Source organism: Rana temporaria, chromosome 2 (genome assembly GCF_905171775.1).
Source record: "Rana temporaria chromosome 2, aRanTem1.1, whole genome shotgun sequence".
NCBI lineage: Eukaryota > Metazoa > Chordata > Amphibia > Anura > Ranidae > Rana > Rana temporaria.
In genome coordinates, this window is record NC_053490.1 from 468,295,121 (window position 1) to 468,314,192 (window position 19,072).

Genomic DNA, 19,072 nt, shown 5'->3' on the forward strand with positions numbered 1-19,072 from the left:
GCCATGCTCAGACTAGCCATTCCAAATCAGATGGATAGCAAAAACTGACATTTGTTTGGTCAAGAGAAAATTATTGCACAAGTTCACACAAAAATATGGGGGGTGCCATTGCTTTTAAAAATCTCCAGCTTTAATACTACTGAGTCACTGACCAGGAACAGTCAAGTAAGTGAATAAGTGCAGCAAGCGGAAAAAAAATCTGAATTCCTTCACCAAGACTTGTTCCAGGCCAGTGACTCAAAAGCGTATTTCAGTCAAAGAATCAGCAGGGCTGCAAGGCAAGTAGCATTTTCAGATGGACAGATGAGCAATGGAAGCCTACATATTTCTCCTATTATAGGTTTCTTTTAAAGGCGTTGGGTATGCAGAGCATAAAAACGTTTTGAGGTTAACATTCCAGGAAGATATGAGAGTTTGTTTCTACAGCTCCTTGTCCCCTGAACCATTGGGGTATATAGTGAGCTATGCTTGTAATACATTTAGGGCTGGAACGATTATTTTCATAATCGATTAGTTGGCCGATTATTGTTTTGATTAATCGGATAATAGCCTTAAAAATAAAAATTGCATTTTTTATTTTTTTTGGGCCAATTTGTTGTTGGGCAGGTTACAAAACACAAATTGCCGCAAAAACACATTACATGCTTTTCTGCAGCTTCTCCATTGAAGTATATTGAACCAAAAAAAACAAAATAGCACCGTTTTGCGTTAAAAAAGTCCTTGCCCTTTCCAAATACGCAGCAGCTGAAAAAAAATCATGGATGTAAACGTGTCCCATAGGAAAACATGTAAATGAACTGTAGTGTGTTTCTGCAAAAAGCACCAAAAAACAGAGGTGTGAACCCAGGCCTGAGATGTTTAGTAACATAATGGGGTTAAAAAAAATAAAATAAAAAATAATAACTACAAAAAAACATAAATCGCTACTGTAAGGGGTAATTTTTTTTTACTGTGGGACAGTGAAAGTAATATTTACAGTAGCGATTTGCTTTTTTGTACTATAAAGGGCTAATTTTAGTTGTTTTAACTCCATTATGTTACTGGCCGATTAATCGATTATGAAAATTGTAATCGATTAATTTCATAATCGATTAGTTGTCAATTAATCGATTAGTTGTTTCAGCCCTAAATACATTCACAGGGAGGGAAGAGGAAGGCTTCAAGATGATGCTCCAGTCCATAGAAAATAACTATGTCAGATAGGGTAGCGGTGACGGGCTAGGAAAGTGGTTTATTCTGTGCATAGATCTTGCTGATTTTACTTTGGGAAAATTGTTAGAAAGTACAGTATCGCAGATTGTGAGGCAATTGAGTCACTCCAAGCATTTTACTGAACATTATCATTTAGAACCCCCACAAAACAAAAAAAAAAAAAAACTTTGTATTGAACCTACTATAACTTTATGCAAATCTGAAGTGCTATGTGCTATATACTTGCCCAAGGCTGGCTATACACGGTTCAAATCTCAGGAAGTTCAGCAGGAACCGGCCATGATTCGAACCGGTAATGGGCAGGCTGAGCGTACCAAGTTGAAAATCGATCAACTTGTGTACAACCAGCCTGCCGGATTCTCTTGTGATTAACGCTAGCGGCGGCTATAGCCACTAGCAATAACTGTTTTCTCAGCAGCGGTGACTTACCCGGCAAGCCCTCGTCAGGAGAAGACAATTGCCGATTCCCCTGTCAACACTGTGTGAACCAGTGGCTGCAGGAAAGAAATTTGCACCATACAGCGCAGTCACCTTTGAGTGTATACGCATCAGGTTCCTTGATCCAATGTCTACTGATGGATCAGGGAGCCTAGTCACATGCTTTCCAATTTCATAAGCCTCACTAATGGCCCACTTTTGTTATGGGCAGCCTCATCGTCAAGCAGTAGGGCTTACAAGCTGGGGAAGAGCAAGGTCAGGCTCGGCTCCCTAACCCATCAACCCAGGACTAAGGATGAGCTCTGGCGTGTTCGCATGCTATACGTGCAGAGCCCGCCAGGAAGGGTGCACGGCGCTGCGCTAATCACAGCCAGGGAGACCAGGGCTTTTTTTCAGGGGGAACTTGGGGGAACTCAGTTCCACCACCTCTGGCTCAGACCCTTTGGTGCCTGCTCACCACAATGACTTGTAAACACAGAAGTCTTGTTTCTGCGTTTACAAGTGACAGCTCTGCACTCTGTGTGTAACCACCCGAACTCTGCATTCTGTATGTAATGCAATCCTGGTATTTAATGCCCCTTTAAGACCCTTCTACTGTTTGTGAAATCTGAACGGGGTCGTGGTTAAGTTCCTGCACCTATTTTCTGAGAAAAAAAGCTCTGAGGGAGACATTTCCCGATCTCTGCAGCTGAGCATCGGGACAATGTCTCCCTGGCTGTGATTAGCGCAGCGCCGTGCACACTTCCTGGCGTGCTCCGCACGTGTAGCATGCGAACACGCCAGAGCTCATCCTTACCCAGGACCAAAGTGCATTTCAGATGACTTGGGCATTCCAGCCTCTTGTGGTGACAATAGTGAGACACAGCTTGGCATACAACTGTATGTACTGGCAGTGCTGGTTTAGTCAAGTATACAACAGGTCAGGTTTGCTTTACCCCAACATTTTGACCCTATTCTATTTTAATCTGCCACTGTACATAGAATGTTTGCTAATTCTGGTAATGGTGAAACTATAAAAAATTAAAGGGTTTCTTTAGGAATCACTTAAGGGAAACATGTTTTTGCAATTAACCATGTGGATAGAACAACTGTTTTCCAGTATAAAATCGAGAATGAAAAGCTACATTATACAGACTTCCCAGGAAAAACACCCATGAACCTTATGAACTTTTAAACTCTGATACTTGCAGCTCATCATTAAAAAGAATGTTCTCTAATCCCATCAGTTTAATTAATGTGAACGAACCGCCACACAGACCTGATGAATGACTGTAAAATCCCCATATTGTTTAAAAGGGAAACACATTATGTTTTCAATTAAAGAATGCCTCCGAGCAAAACGTAGTCAGAGCATTGTGAAAGTGTTCTAGGAAACACTGCAACTGTGCTTGCCATAAAGTACTGTCAATTTATTGTGACAGCATTCCATGCTGCTTCTGGGTGGGACTACAAACAATTTCATATTGCTGACTGGTACCTACCTTCTGCTTGTGCCTAATTCTGTCAGAATCTGGTGTCAACCCATAGCCTACATGGAATCTTTCAATATCAAGGCACAGGGGCAACAAAACTACGAGATCTGAGAAATATCACATCAGCAGTGCAAAAGTATGGTTACAAGAAACGCTGTATCCTGGCCTAGGCCAACAAGGCAGCACTTTGCAGGGGGGCGGCGCGGAAAGAGTCCCCGCCAGCTTGCGCTACACTGTTCGTGTAACACAAGCTGCTTCTAATTTTGACTGTCCTATCATCCTGGACCACAAACCTTCCTCACTGTGCTATACGTTTTCTGCTGCACCATTGGCATGGCTATATCTTCTAAGTCCTCTCCATAAAATTATCAGAAATGTGTGCTTGAAGTCGAACTATAGGCAACACTTTTTTTTTCCATTTTGGATAGAGTAAGGGAGGGTTATAGCCCCTGTGAGTTTATTGTGTACCATCCCTGTCCCATTGCAGAGATTTCCCTTCACTTCCTGCCCCATAGCCAAACAGGAAGTGAGAGGAAATCTATGCAAATTAAGGGAAACCAATGCCCTCCCCCCGGCCCTAAGAACTAGTGCCCCCACTCGAAAATTTCTTAAACCTAAAAAGGTGTGGCCTTCACAAGAAGGGGTGGGTCATATTTAAATTAGGGGGTGCACGAGTTTAGTCAGGCCTAGGGCAGCACAAAACCTAAATACACTACTGGTTACAAGTCCAGGCTGAGCATACCAGTCTCCATCTGAAATGGCTATGGCCGCTTTAAAACGTCAATACAAACGGCTACTTCTGTTCCTGCCTTGGCTTAAAGTAAGCCTGACCTAAAAGATATATGGAGGGTGAAATTGTAGACCTGTCAAACTGCTAACTGCCCATTTGTCATGCTGTCTTTCCTGCTTTAATACCTTGAGTAACTGATATGGTACAAGTATGCAAGGAGAAGTAAAAGGCGTGGATCACTTGATAGTAATCAAACGTAAAAGGGTGCAGCGACAGAATACACAAGTGTACTACTACTAGTTACAATGTGCTTTAGATTATAAGCTAATGATCGTAAAGAAAGGACTTAAAAAGAAAACGGCCAAAGATAAGAAAACATAATACATACATCCCTATAGCCAAGAGGAATAGTCCCTGAGATTTCCCCAAAAGGTGTCAGACATCCAGCGGGGCAGTATTTTCTGCAGGATAAAAATTACAAGAAAATTCATAGATTGCCTAAAGTGAACATCAAAATAATGGTAAAATAACAAACATATAGCGGTATAGATAAAATTCTACAGTAATCTACAAGTCAAGCTTAGGCAGCCAATACATTCAGAATGATCAAACCCCCCCCCCCCCCCCCCAAGTGTGTGGATGGGGGAATCTGATCATTTTTAAATGTATGGGCTGTGATATTGTGTTGCGACAGCAGGAAGCCTTCCCCACTAAGGATGAGCTCCGGCGTGTTCGCATAGAACACGTGCAGAGCCGCCAGGAAGTGAGCACGGCGCTGCGCTAATAACAGCCAGGGAGACATTTCACGATCCCTGCAGCTGAGCATCGGGAAATGTCTCCCTGGCTGTGATTAGCACAGCGCCGTGCACACTTCCTGGCGGGCTCTGCACGTGTTCTATGCGAACACGCCGGAGCTCATCCTTATTCCCCAGCAGATCGACATCTGTACAACCAGGATGCCCATACACGGATTGAAATTTGTCCGATTCAAAAATTCAGCACTGCGCGCTCGAAAACATGAACATTTCTCTATCTTGTATATCTTTAAAAATGCTGAATGTAAAGAACTGCGCTGCATTTGCGATAATATACATATATATTTTTTCAGACTTACATAGAAGAAGTTGTTTGATTGGCTGGTTGTCTGTATTACAAACCATTTAGGTTACTTTGAGTGCACACCTTTCTCAAACAAATGCTACAGAAAATCATTTACACAAGCAGTCCGCTAAAACAATGAGAACTTGGATACTTCTGTGTTTTGAGCTAAGTAACTTCTTAGCATATTCTTAAGCCCTGTACACAGGGTCCAAATGGGGAGAGACAATGGCCCGTGTGTATATTGTTCTGTTCGACAGAATTCGGCTGTCTGGCCGGCTTCTTTTGGACGAGCATGCTGGAAATCCAGCATTCGACTGACTCCCGATTAGTGCTCCCTGCCAATGGCAGGGAGCGCTGATCAGAGTGTTTTGGTGCATGGTTAGTACAGTGGCTCCGACCAGAGCCGACATTTTTTTTTGTTCAACCCCGGCTTTATTGTATACAGACCATTATTCATGCTCATTTGTAAGAAAGTATCGTTTGTGTATGCTTGTTTTATGTATATCCACCAGTCTTGTATTGTATTCCTAAAATTGTATTAGTTTGTATGTACAGCATTTGTTTATTAAAGCAAATATTAATACACTACAGAGGTCTAAACTTTGTTGGGTTTACGGTCAGAACCTTTAACCACTTCCCGACCAGCTCCTGTACATTTACGTTGGCAGAATGGCACGGCTGGGCAAAGTGACGTATATATACGTCCGTCGGTGTCCCGCTATCGGGTCACAGAGCTGCAGAACGGGGAGAGGCAAGTGTAAACATGCCCCTTCAGCGCAACCTAGTGGTTAACCCCTTCACTGCCAGTGTCATTACAGTAATCAGTGCATTTTTATAGCACTGATCGCTGTAAAAAGGACAATGGTCCCAAAAAATGTGCCAAAAGTGTCCGTTGTGCCCGCCATAAAGTCGCAGTCACGATAAAAAAATAAATTAAAAAAATGCCATAAAACTATCCCCTATTTTGTAGACGCTATAACTTTGCACAAACCAATCAATATACTGGCGTCATCTCTACACCAGGGGGATACCTTACGGATGCTTATGTAACTCTGGGCTTTAAGCACTTTGTTTACTACCATTGCCTGTAACCTCCTCCTTTCTATGGATTGAGGACCTCTAGGCTGGTTATCGGTCTGGCAGATTTACCCATCTGCCCACTACTGTCCAGCCCACCTTACCTAGCATACAAATCACCGTTTGATCATACCCCTGGATCAGATATTTGCATTGTTGCTTACCAGCAATTGACTGCCCTACCATCCTACGCAATTTTGCCCTTGTGTTAAATGATACTACCCCTCTATTAGGCTGGATCAGTTCATTTCTGAATACACAGCCATTGTGGGGCTAACATACGACCGCACGTTGTCTACCCTCAACGCGGCCCGATTACTCAAATATCTATGCTCCTGAGGCATCGCTATTCCAAAGCGCGCAACATGTAGAGCAAGCCCTCCATATCCTCCGGATCACTACTCGGGTTACACATTATAAGATTGTATCTATGACTCTGCTTCATATTTAAGCCTTTGTATACTGAGATCATATAACTACTGTGATAACCTCTGTAGAACCAGCTATTCATTTAATTTCTATTTTGATTTTATGTTTATAACGGATTTTATGATATTTCATAATAATACATTTTCTAGTTTTTTCATACGAATTGTACCGTGTGCCTTTAAAGCCCAAACCACTAGTTTTCATTCAAATTAAACCAATCAATATACACTTATTGCGATTTTCTTTTACCAAAAATATGTAGAAGAATACGTATCGGCCTAAACTGTTTTTTTTGGGGGGGATATTTATTAGAGCAAAAAAGGTAGAAATTTTTTATTTTTTTTTCCAAAATTTTCGCTCTATTTTTGTTTATAGCGCAAAAAAATCAAAACCGCAGGGGTGATCAAACATCACTAAAAGAAAGCTCTATTTGTAGGAAAAAAAGGACATCAATTTTGTTTTGGAGCCACGTCGCACGACCGCGCAATTGTCAGTTAAAATTACGCAGTGCCGAATCTGGTCTTTGGCCAGCGAAATGGTCCGGAGCTTAAGTGGTTAATGAACATCAAGCAAAATAACAATACAGGATGATCCTTCCATAAATGCAGTGAGCTTTTAGCTTTCTGAACTGAGCCAATAACACAATGCCTCTGCTGCACTGAAATCCAATGCAGTGTTGTCTCCTGCTGAACTACATTAGCACAACCATCTACTCCCCGTTTACATTCTCAGCACTCTTCGCCCTCCCATACCAGCTACCTGCCGTCTCCCCCCATTAGTTATTTTAGTGCAGTTTAGTGTGTTTGTGTTGCCAGCCAACCACAGGAAGTTCGAAGCTAACTGCATTTTTGGCAGGTATTTTCCTGAATTTGCTGCATTTTTAAAGACACAAAAACATGGAGAATGAAAATGTCCACTCTATCCCAGTTACATTGACAACCTAAATATGGGTGTAACATTAAATATGGTTTCAAATGTGGACTGAGCCTTTAACTACTTTGCCATATGTAACTGTTACCTGTATTCAGGTTGTGAGAACCGACTTGCTTTGTCCAAACATGTAATGAGATCTAGAACAAGAAAATACACATGAAATAAAAACTCAGCACTCCAGTCAATAAGTAAAATACACACTTTAGCAATGAAGAGAGGGCACACAGGCACGCCTGGAAGATTAAGAACAGCTGCAGGTGACAAGGGGAACCAATGTAACCTACTATACTGTAACATGTGGGGGAAATGCTGCAGACAAGAATTACAGGCACCTATAAGATGCACAGACCAGCAGCAGCCCCAGAAAACATTCCCGACAAATAAATCTCAGGCTGTTCTGTAAATACCAACAATTAAACACTTTTGGCGTGTTAAAAATTCTATTGAATATCTTTTGTTACATCTGTCGGTTCAGCCTGTCAGAAATGGACAGGCTGAACACTTCCTAAATCAACTTTGGGGTTGATTTACTAAATCTCGAGTGCGCAAAATCTGGTGCAGCTGTGCATGGTAGCCAATCAGCTTCTAACTTCAGCTTCTTCAATTAAAGGGGTTGTAAAAGGTACACATTTTCCTAAATAACTTCCTTTACCTTAGTGCAGTCCTTAAATGTCCTTATTTCTTCTGAGAAATCCTCACTTCCTGTTCTTCTGTCTGTGACTCCACACAGTAATGCAAGGCTTTCTCCCTGGTGTGGATAGAGCCTCTTGAGGGGGGATGGGGCGAGCAGGAGTGTCAGGACGCCCACTAACACACAGCTCCTTTCTCTATCTGCAAAGTAGAGAGCGTCCTGACTCACCTGCTCGCCCACTCAAGAGGCTTTCTCCACACCAGGGAGAAAGCCTTGCATTACTGTGTGGAGTTACAGACAGAAGAACATGAAGTGAGGATTTCTCAGAAGAAATAAGAACATTTAAAAGCAAAATGGAAGGATGAGGTAAGTGAAGGAGGACTGCACTAAGGTAAAGGAAGCTATTTAGGGGGGGATGTACCTTTACAACCCCTTTAAGCTTTGGCAATAAAACCTGGTAAAAAATTGGTTTTCTCTGCAGAGCTGACCAGATTTTGCACTCTCCAGTTTTAGTAAATCAACCCTTCTGCGCCATTCCTGGTAATCGGCATTGTTTTCAGTTATCCATTGGACTACAGAACAAATCTTATGTTATAGAGAGAGGGGGTGCTCTGTAGCACAGTCAGAGTGACGATGTTGCTCTGCCATAGATAAAGTACAGAAAGTAAACGCTGCCACCCTATGACAGGAAGTGAATTACTGGCAGGATTATCAGGAAAAAGAAAAAAAAAAACAGCATCTAAAAGATTTGTTCTTGGGGGTTAGCTACATTTTAAAGTGAAATTATAGCCCCCCCCCCCCCCCCATTTGGATAGAGCAAGGGGGAATTATAACCAGTACGATTTGTTTTCACCTTGTGTGCCCCATTGCAAAAAATGCACTTCCTGTCCCATAGTCAAAGTGGGAGGAAATCCCTGCAAATTAAGGAAATACCTTGAGGATCCCCCAGGTCACCAATACTAGTGCCTCCATTGGGAGATTTCCCCACTTTTCTGGGGACAACCCAAAATTTGATTTTTTTTTTACTTTTGCTTTCAATGATAATGATAAACAGAACAAATAGAGAGGTTGAATCTCCTTAATGGAGGGTACAGACCGCAATAAAAACTGAGTGTTCTAATCCGTCTCCGCTTTATGACATAGGCATCTACATTTTATTAAGAGATTACAGTACTCCCTTATCTGCTTTTACAATGCCCAGATCTGCTTTTCTCTCTAGAAGGGCAGAGCCACCTTTGTCCAGGCATGCTTCAGTGCCACAATCTACTTCCTTGATGGAGAGATGACAAAGTCATGTAAATCCTGGTGCATGCGCAGTTCTTGGTTGTGTTCATACATGTTTGACACACATCCCCTGCTTGAGCCTATCACCTTGTGACTGGCTACAATGTGAAGTCTGAGTGATCATGGAGGAGAGCGGGTGCTTTGTTTTGCCTGCAGGGGACTGATGGCATCATCACAACTTAGGCAAAGTCACTTTGTTTTCGAATGGAGTGCAAATATTATGCAGACACTGCAAGCTGTCTGCACACTGGTTGTAAAGTCAATGGGGTAGATTCAGGTAGGGCTGCGCACTCTTACGGAGGCGCAGTGTTCCGTTTTTACGCTACGCCTCCGTAAATTACTTGCGCTACGCTTCATTCACGAAGCAGTAGCTCCGTAATTTGCGGGGGCGTTTCGTAAAAGTGGCCGGCGTAAGCGCGCGTAATTTAAATGATCCCGTAGGGGGCGTGGATCATTTAAATTAGGCGCGTTCCCGCGCCGAACGTACTGCGCATGCTCCGTCGGGAAAATTTCCAGACGTGCATTGCGGCAAATGACGTCGCAAGGACGTCATTTGCTTCAACGTGAACGTAAATGGCGTCCAGCGCCATTCACGATTCACTTGCGCAAACAACGTAATTTTCAAAAAACGCGACGCGGGAACGACGGGTATACTTAGCACTGGCTGCGCCTCCTAATAGCAGGAGCAGCCTTACGCAGAAAGCGACGAACGCAAACGACGTAAAACTCGAACGCCGGGCGCGCGTACGTTTGTGAATCGGCGTGAGTATGCAATTTGCATACTCTACGCTGACCACTACGGGAACGCCACCTAGCGGCCAGCGTAAGAATGCAGCCTAAGATACGACGGCATAAGAGCCTTATGCCAGTCATATCTTAGGCTACAGTCGGCGTATCAAGCTTTCTGAATAAAGAAAGTCGATACGCCGGCGCTACTTAGCAATTACGCTGCATATCTATGGATACGCAGGCGTAATTGCTACCTGAATCTACCCCAATGCCATTTGTTTACGTTTTAAGCAACTATTTGGATCATGTTTGTGCATTTTAAGATAAAAACCAAAATAATCACTGTACTTCGAAAACAGTGTAAAAGGATATAAACAGCTTTATGTGACTGTTACATCTCTAACAAGTGCGACACGGAAGATTAGAATGGAGATTTTAGCCTAATCTCTAGAGTATGCACTGAAATCTTAATTTCATCTGATTATTCTGAGCAAAAATGGAATCTCATGGGTATTGTGCAAACGTATCCAGAGAGAGGAAATAAACAGAGCTGCGTTTCTTGGCAGAGTAATAAAAGCAGAAATTTCCAATCTCCTCCCATAGCAAAGACAAGACAGCGGAGGCTGCAGTGGAATCAGAAGACACATAACTACAGCTAGGTTCAGCAAAGGCCATGTGAGGCTTAAATCCCCGGAGGACGGGGCATGCAGACATTTCTTTAAAGCAATATTTATCCAGAAGTGCCTTCTCCTTTTAGGAAAAAGTGTGTTAGCATTCCTAGGGAGCATTTCCTGAAGTCTCCGTATTTGCACTGAGAACTTCAATGAAGTCAGATGGGAAGACGCAGCCTCGTTTACACAAAACAATTGTTTGTTCCTCTTTAATAAAACGTTTGAAATGTTTTGCAAAGCCAAGGCTTGACTTAGCAAAAAGTCTAGTGCAGCGAGTTGATTTCAGTCCTGCCTGAAACATTAAATAGGCATTGGCAAATTGCATTAGTTTAAAGTGATTTTTTAAAAAAAAAATACTTTACAAACATGTTATACTTACCTGCTGTAAGTGGTTTTGCACAGAGCGCCTGACCCTCCTCTTCTGGGGTCAGCTGTCAGGTCCCTGGGCTCCTTCTCTTTTTTGTGTGCCACCATAGGAAGTTTCTTCCTATAGTGGCACACATGTGGGCTTGATTCCAAGCTGTGGTCTGTGTGTCCATTGACACACACAGTGCGGCTCCGCCACCTAATCACCGGATTTGACTGACAGCAGAGAGAGAGGAAGGGGGAGAGGGATCCTGCATGCACAATATAATAGATTGTTTACCTTTAAGCAGAGAATGCATTCTGGTAAAAAAAAAAAAAAACACCTCAAGTCTTTACAACCACTGAAATTGACAGCGATACCATTTTCTTATAGCCATCGTTGCATTCTCCGGCATGCTTTTTTTTTTCTTTTTTAATACAGAAGGGCTGTAAACAAACAGATCATGTTGTCACATGGGCAGAACAGGAGGCAGATTTTCCACAGCAGGGAGCTTTCTTTTTTTTTAATACATCTGAACTGCGTGTCCAGAGTATTGGGAGCCTTTGTGGTCACCTTTACCTGGAGCGCAAAACACAGTGGGCCACACATAAAGAGCCGCCAAGTCATGTGTCAGGCGACAGAGTTCCTGTGGCATTTTCCATGCAGAGCGATAAGACAAGGCGATTCCTTGGTTTTCTTTACCAAAAAAATAAAAGTGCGCATTTTCGTAGTTATAGGGCTCATTCACACCATACGTGCATGAAAACTTATAGGAAAACCATGCAGATTTTACTTGCAGAGACATCAGCTTACTTCAGTTTTCATGCACGTTGATATCAGCTTTCCTGAACATCAGTTATGTGCCCTATTCCCACCAATGTTGAGTCAGTTTTTCCCGTGCAAGAAAACTGCATACACGCTGCAGATTCCTGCGCAGAAATATTTTTTTGGAGCCCTTGCAGAATGGGTGCAGAAAAACTGACATATCGGCACCATGGTGAGTACGAGGCCTAAAAAAAAGCCAAGATCTCCAATTTAATCCGTTTTAAACAAATTTTACTCTCAAAGTGCATGTGAATTGTCATTTGCACAAAGTGCAAACTGCCATCTTTTCAGTTTAAACACCAAAATTGTGAAGAATGCTCTGCTTGAAATGTAAATTACATTTGCTCAGTTTAGAAGTTGTTTGTGGAGTTCCTCTTAACATGCTTTAGATACATTTCTGTAGAAGATTTTAATCTGTATTTGTGGTACACCTTTGCTGTACCGTTAAAGAGATAAACAGAATAATAAGCAGGAGGAGCGTCATTCAGCAGACAACACACAGCCCTTTTTTCCCTTCTTACTTGCCAAGCACAACAAATACCTGTTTTATCTGTGGTGGCATAAGAAGCCAGGAAGCCTCGTCCGGAGATGTGGGTCCCACTCATGAACAAAACGGTGACTTCATTGCTCTTGGACTCAATGACGTCCTCTGGTCTCAATGCCAAGCCACAATACTTTGTACCTGTACAGAGAGGAAAAGACAAGAAAACTTCAATACAAGGAAAACCAGGGACTTCAAAACATGTTACCAATACGTGACAGAAGAAATCTACCATCATAGTACATCTATACTGAGAACAACTATTGCCGACCTTCTAAAAAGGCCATTTGACTGGCTGTCCGTCTTCATTTTTAGTAGGTGACCCAAAACAGGCGTGCAGAAAGTCAGAAATCCTCATCCTCTTACTATTTCCCCCAGAGAGTATTGAAGCTACTGGATCAGCATGACAGAGAAAGAGAGAGGGGAGGTCGCCATTGTCGCATAACAGCTCGCTAGAAACAAGTGACATCAGCAACGCCAACTTCTGTCCAACAGAAAGGCCGGGAAACCATTCCACTCGCATCAAAAAAAACCTCAAAAGGATAAACGTTGCCTCCATCCCTAGCCGGTCAGGTTTTCGAAATATTGTTTACCTCAGATTCACTCCTCTGCTGTTCCATCTAGTCTTTTTTTTTTTTTTTAAACAGTTTGCAATTGCAGCATGGTAATCCCATTAAAAGTCAGTTTGCAAAGAAAAAAATAATAATTTAAAAGTGTAACCGCGTGCAGTGGTGGTTTGGGTTTTTATGGATTAAAACAGATTGTGAAGAGACAACATAATGCCTCCTCAGCACCTGTCAAGCACCTATTAAAAAGTGCTCCACTGAATTATGGAGGCTGATCAAAGACCAACAAGACAAGTTTAAAGACATATGGGCAGGTTGTATGTAAATGCTATTACCAATTTCCTCCACCCAACTATAGCTTGCATTGCCGCATAGTCTCCTCATAGATGCACCCATTATTTAGTCCAGATTTTCCCCTTTTGGTTTAGGTGCATGTGCACGGGGCGGGTGTAGGTGCACGTGCGCATTCTTTGCCGGTGCTGTGCCTTGGTTGGTCTGCGCCTGCCTGGTCGCCCCCGTGTTGGCGATGGTGTGGGGTCAGGCAGGACACAGAGCGCACCCCTCCATTTGGCGCTTCTCGTCCACGTTACCCGTTTGGAATCTTTGCTTTGAATTAATTGTGTTTGTTACTAACAGATGACGTTAATACTAATTGAACTTATTTGCACATTTATGGAATTGATCCTGCCTTGGCTCTAATCTCAATATGTATAACCTTTTTTGTATTGTCTGCAAAATGTAATAAAAATCGATAACAAAAAAAAACGATTCACTGCGGTTCAGTGGGTGACATGTATAAATGAGCCCTTGCTTGGTCACACAACTGTATCCACATTTATTTTATATGATTTTTGAGATAGCGCCCTTTTGGTGGTAGTGTATTGTTTTATGTGAAAGAAAAGGAAAAAAAAGCGCCCTTTTGGTGGTAGTGTATTGTTTTATGTGAAAGAAAAGGAAAAAAAAAACGGAGGGAAAAAAAATGTCCTTACTTTCTGTTATAAAACATATCAAAACAAAAATGCCAGGACAGAGCCAAGAGCCCTGAAATGTTCACGCTGTTGGAAAGTATACACCTCAAGGTGATCACAATTTTTTGGAATTAAAGTAACATGCAGGTATTGAAGTGGTTAAAGCAGTTGTAAACCTTGCTTGGACATTTTTACCTACAGGTAAGCCTATAATAAGGCCTACCTAAAAGGTAACATGTATATCTCCCAATCATGTACCGAGCGACTGTCTGCCTGTGTAGGTTTTCTGCTGAACGGTTTATAAATGGCGCTCCCGGAAACGTCCACCTGTCTGCCTTATTTCTTTTTACAATGGCATGGTAGTTAGGCAGGTAAAGCACAATATTCTGGTACTTTGTATTGTGCGCAAGCTATGGGGTACCGGGCCCTAGGCTCTGACTAAAAGTTTAACCGTATTTGTTTCCCATAACAACCAGCTTCTCAATTCACATTCTCTCATACCTCACTAGGAACAAAACAAAAAGGACAAACTCTTTCCATCATGAGGCTGTGCTGCTTCAGTGCAATAAAATCCTCCACAGACACCGTCTGACAACTTTCCTTGGTTAGATTACAAATGGTAGCGGAGGCTCATCGGAGAGACGGTAACCTGGAGAACATCAGCCAGTGAAATGAATACACACATTGGTGCAGAGTTCCTTGCCATTTAAGGGCCTGCGTGTTTATCACTTACAGAGTGAGCTGGATTCTACGTCTTACATCTAGTAAATGTTATTTTTTTATTTTATTCATTTTGCTGCTACCAATAAAATTCAGGCACAGCACTTTCCTCTCTAAAGATGTCTAGTTTACAATGACAAGCATGAAATTGTAAGTGAAAAGTTCATAGCATAACAGCCCACTGATTTCCGGCACTTCAAAGCACAACCAGCTAAACAGTACAGTAATCAAAGCAAAATGAAGCTTCCGAGGAAAGTTAAATAAACGGTTAGCGGATACACAGGGATGGGATTCTTTGCTGTAATAATTGTCATTATGGAATCTGCAAACATGAAAACATTTCAGGCCGCATTAATTGAGTGCGAGAGACAGTCTGTGTTGTCATATTATTCAGGTAAAGCCCAACTCCAGGACTACCATTATTTTAAATACCGTAGTTCATTCGGGCCAAGCTGGCCCAAAGTGTTTCCATTACTAACAGATGTAGCAGCTTTAAGCACTGTAGTAACTGTATATAGCATCAGATACATACAGTATACAGCAGGGGGTCCCAGCAGCAGTACCAGGACTTCCCATCCCATTCTGGGAACGAACTTGGTTTGGGTTGAGCATTGCTCAGAAAGCCTTGTATATAACAATGAATACAAGGCTTCCTCTGATTGGTTGAGGTGGAGATGCAGGCAGAAGACGTCATGATTTCATCTTAGCCAATCAGAGGAATCCCTGTATTCATTCATAAAAAATACAAGGCTTAGTGTAAATGTTTGAGCAGTGCTCAGCCCAACTGGATTCTGTTTCAGGAGTGGAACAGGAAGCCCCATAACGCTGCCGGCACACAGCGCTATATGCTGTATGTTGTGGAAGCAACATACAGGTTATACAGCACTGACAGCGGCTGTGTCTGTCAGAAAAGGAAACAACTTGTTTGGGCCAGCTTGGCAGTTGTAGTAATCCTGGAGTTGGATTCCCTTTCTGGATGTGTCAGAATGAAAGGTCAGATAACTTGGTGGGCTGGATTCATGTAGCTCAGCGGATCTTTAGATCCGCTAGATCTACCTGGTTTGCGATCCGCCGGTGCAATTTAGCGAGGCTAGTGCATGATTCATAAAGCACTTACCTCGCAAATTGCACCGTTGGATCGTAACTCCCCCCGGCGGAATGCAAATTCCGCGGCTAGGGAGAGTGTACAATTTAAATCAGGCGTGTTCCCGCGCCGATTTAACTGCGCATGCCCCGCCGGCGAAAAAGCCCAGTGCGCATGCTCCAAATGACGTCGCTAGGACGTCATTGTTAGCGGCGGGTACGTCAATTGCGGCCATCGGGATTCCCGATCGACTTACGCAAACGACGTAAAAATGTTGAATCTCGGCGCGGGAACGTCGGCCATACTTAACATTAGCTACCCCTCATATTAGCAGGAGTAGCTCTCCGCCGGAAAAAGCCGAACGCAAACGACGTTGAAAAAGAGCGACGGGCGGGCGTACGGACGTGAATCGGCGGTTTTCCTCATTTGCATATGCAACGTGTAAAACAAAGCGACGACACCTAGCGGCCGGCGGGAGATTACAGCCAAAGATTAGACTGGTGTAAGTCACTTACACCAGTCGGATCTAAGGGAGATCTATGCGGAACTGATTCTTATGAATCAGTCGCATAGCTCCGACCGTGGGATCTCACAGATCCGACCGCCGGGTCTCACAGATACGACGGCAGATCAGGAGATCCGCCGGCGTATCTATTGATGAATCTGGCCTGGTGTAACTACAGTGAGGAAAATAAGTATTTGAACACCCTGCTATTTTGCAAGTTCTCCCACTTGGAAATCATGGAGGGGTCTGAAATTGTCATCGTAGGTGCATGTCCACTGTGAGAGACATAATCAAAAAGAAAAATTCCAGAAATCACAATTTATGATTTTTTAACTATTTATTTGTATGATACAGCTGCAAATACGTATTTGAACACCTGTCTATCAGCTCGAATTCTGACCCTCAAAGACCTGTTAGTCTGCCTTTAAAATGTCCACCTCCACTCCATTTATTATCCTAAATTAGATGCACCTGTTTGAGGTCATTAGCTGCATAAAGACACCTGTCCACCCCATACAATCAGTAAGAATCCAACTACTAACATGGCCAAGACCAAAGAGCTGTCCAAAGACACTAGAGACAAAATTGTACACCTCCACAAGGCTGGAAAGGGCTACGGGGAAATTGCCAAGCAGCTTGGTGAAAAAAGGTCCACTGTTGGAGCAATCATTAGAAAATGGAAGAAGCTAAACATGACTGTCAATCTCCCTCGGACTGGGGCTCCATGCAAAATCTCACCTCGTGGGGTCTCAATGATCCTAAGAAAGGTGAGAAATCAGCCCAGGACTACACGGGAGGAGCTGGTCAATGACCTGAAAAGAGCTGGGACCACCGTTTCCAAGGTTACTGTTGGTAATACACTAAGACGTCATGGTTTGAAATCATGCATGGCACGGAAGGTTCCCCTGCTTAAACCAGCACATGTCAAGGCCCGTCTTAAGTTTGCCAATGACCATTTGTATGATCCAGAGGAGTCATGGGAGAAAGTCATGTGGTCAGATGAGACCAAAATAGAACTTTTTGGTCATAATTCCACTAACCGTGTTTGGAGGAAGAAGAATGATGAGTACCATCCCAAGAACGCCATCCCTACTGTGAAGCATGGGGGTGGTAGCATCATGCTTTGGGGGTGTTTTTCTGCACATGGGACAGGGCGACTGCACTGTATTAAGGAGAGGATGACCGGGGCCATGTATTGCGAGATTTTGGGCAACAACCTCCTTCCCTCAGTTAGAGCTTTGAAGATGGGTCGAGGCTGGGTCTTCCAACATGACAATGACCCGAAGCACACAGCCAGGATAACCAAGGAGTGGCTCTGTAAGAAGCATATCAGGTTCTGGCGTGGCCTAGCCAGTCTCCAGACCTAAACCCAATAGAGAATCTTTGGAGGGAGCTCAAACTCCGTGTTTCTCAGCGACAGCCCAGAAACCTGACTGATCTAGAGAAGATCTGTGTGGAGGAGTGGGCCAAAATCCCTCCTCCAGTGTGTGCAAACCTGGTGAAAAACTACAAGAAACGTTTGACCTCTGTAATTGCAAACAAAGGCTACTGTACCAAATATTAACATTGATTTTCTCAGGTGTTCAAATACTTATTTGCAGCTGTATCATACAAATAAATAGTTAAAAAAAATCATACATTGTGATTTCTGGATTTTTTTTTTTTGATTATGTCTCTCACAGTGGACATGCACCTACGATAACAATTCCAGACCCCTCCATTATTTCCAAGTGGGAGAACTTGCAAAATAGCAGGGTGTTCAAATACTTATTTTCATCACTGTAAACTCATCTTCTCTAGCTGGCATCTTTACCTGGTCTTTATCCAAGTCAGGATCTTTGGCTACCTTGATCAGTTGGGCTGGAATGATGCACGCGGGAGTTTGCTGATTCTGGCAGAGGTGTGCCGAGAATGCACACTGAGCTGCACATGCAGCTAGAGAAGATTGTATGCGGGCAGGTAAGTTAAGCCGGGCCATAGATGGTTAGAAACACTGCTGGTTCAGCAGGGATCGGCCAAGATTCAAACTATCTGTGGGCAAGCTGATTTTAGCCAAGTCGACTTGGGTACAACCAGCATGTTGGAATTTTACATGCAATTATTGTCAGCAGCTATAGCCACTGGCAATAATCACTATGTTCTTCCAACAGGAACAGTTACCTGAACCCACTCCCCTTCCTGGGAGAACACAATTGCTCCGTGGGAGGGATTCCTCCATCAACGCTGCCTGTGTTGATGGGGGAATTGAGCGATTTGCTTTCCTTCCACCCGTGGTTGCAGGAAACAAAGTCACATTATCTATGACCAGGGCCGATTCTAGGGTCACAGGCGCCTGGGTGCAGAAATATTTCTGGCGCCCCACGTGGGCGTGGTCATTTTATTAACTCCTCCCCTTTACAATTGTTTCTATGGCAATGACTCAACCACAGAGATGCTTCCCCACAAAGTCTTCATTACCCTGGGATCTTTACATGATCTCTTAACAATAAACAAAATACAGGAAGAGAAGCAGAGTACTTCATTGGGACCTGGAGGGGGCCTCTGTGATGGACACAGAGAGGGCTTATGTTAGAGAGTCTGTTAGAAAGAGCCCCCAGACATACTACAGACATGATACAGGAGATGGTCAGGGATTGCAGACATGGTACAGGAGATGGTCAGAGACTGCAGACATAATACAGGAGACAGTCAGAGACTGCAGACATAATACAGGAGACGGTCAGAGACTGCAGACATAATACAGGAGATGGTCAGAGACTGCAGACATAATACAGGAGACGGTCAGAGACTGCAGATAAAATACAGGAGAT

General features: G+C 43.2%; 1 protein-coding gene across 1 annotated transcript in view; it reads right to left on the bottom strand.

The window, feature by feature from the left end:
- DCBLD2 (discoidin, CUB and LCCL domain containing 2) overlaps positions 1-19,072 on the bottom strand; it is a 134,906-nt gene that overhangs the window by 51,876 nt on the left and 63,958 nt on the right. Inside the window, exons 3-5 of the mRNA XM_040338703.1 lie at positions 12,420-12,560; positions 7,478-7,529; positions 4,241-4,313 (exon numbers count right to left, since the gene is read on the bottom strand). Of these exons, the coding sequence (XP_040194637.1) occupies positions 4,241-4,313; positions 7,478-7,529; positions 12,420-12,560 (266 nt within the window). The remainder of the gene's footprint in view (positions 1-4,240; positions 4,314-7,477; positions 7,530-12,419; positions 12,561-19,072) is intronic.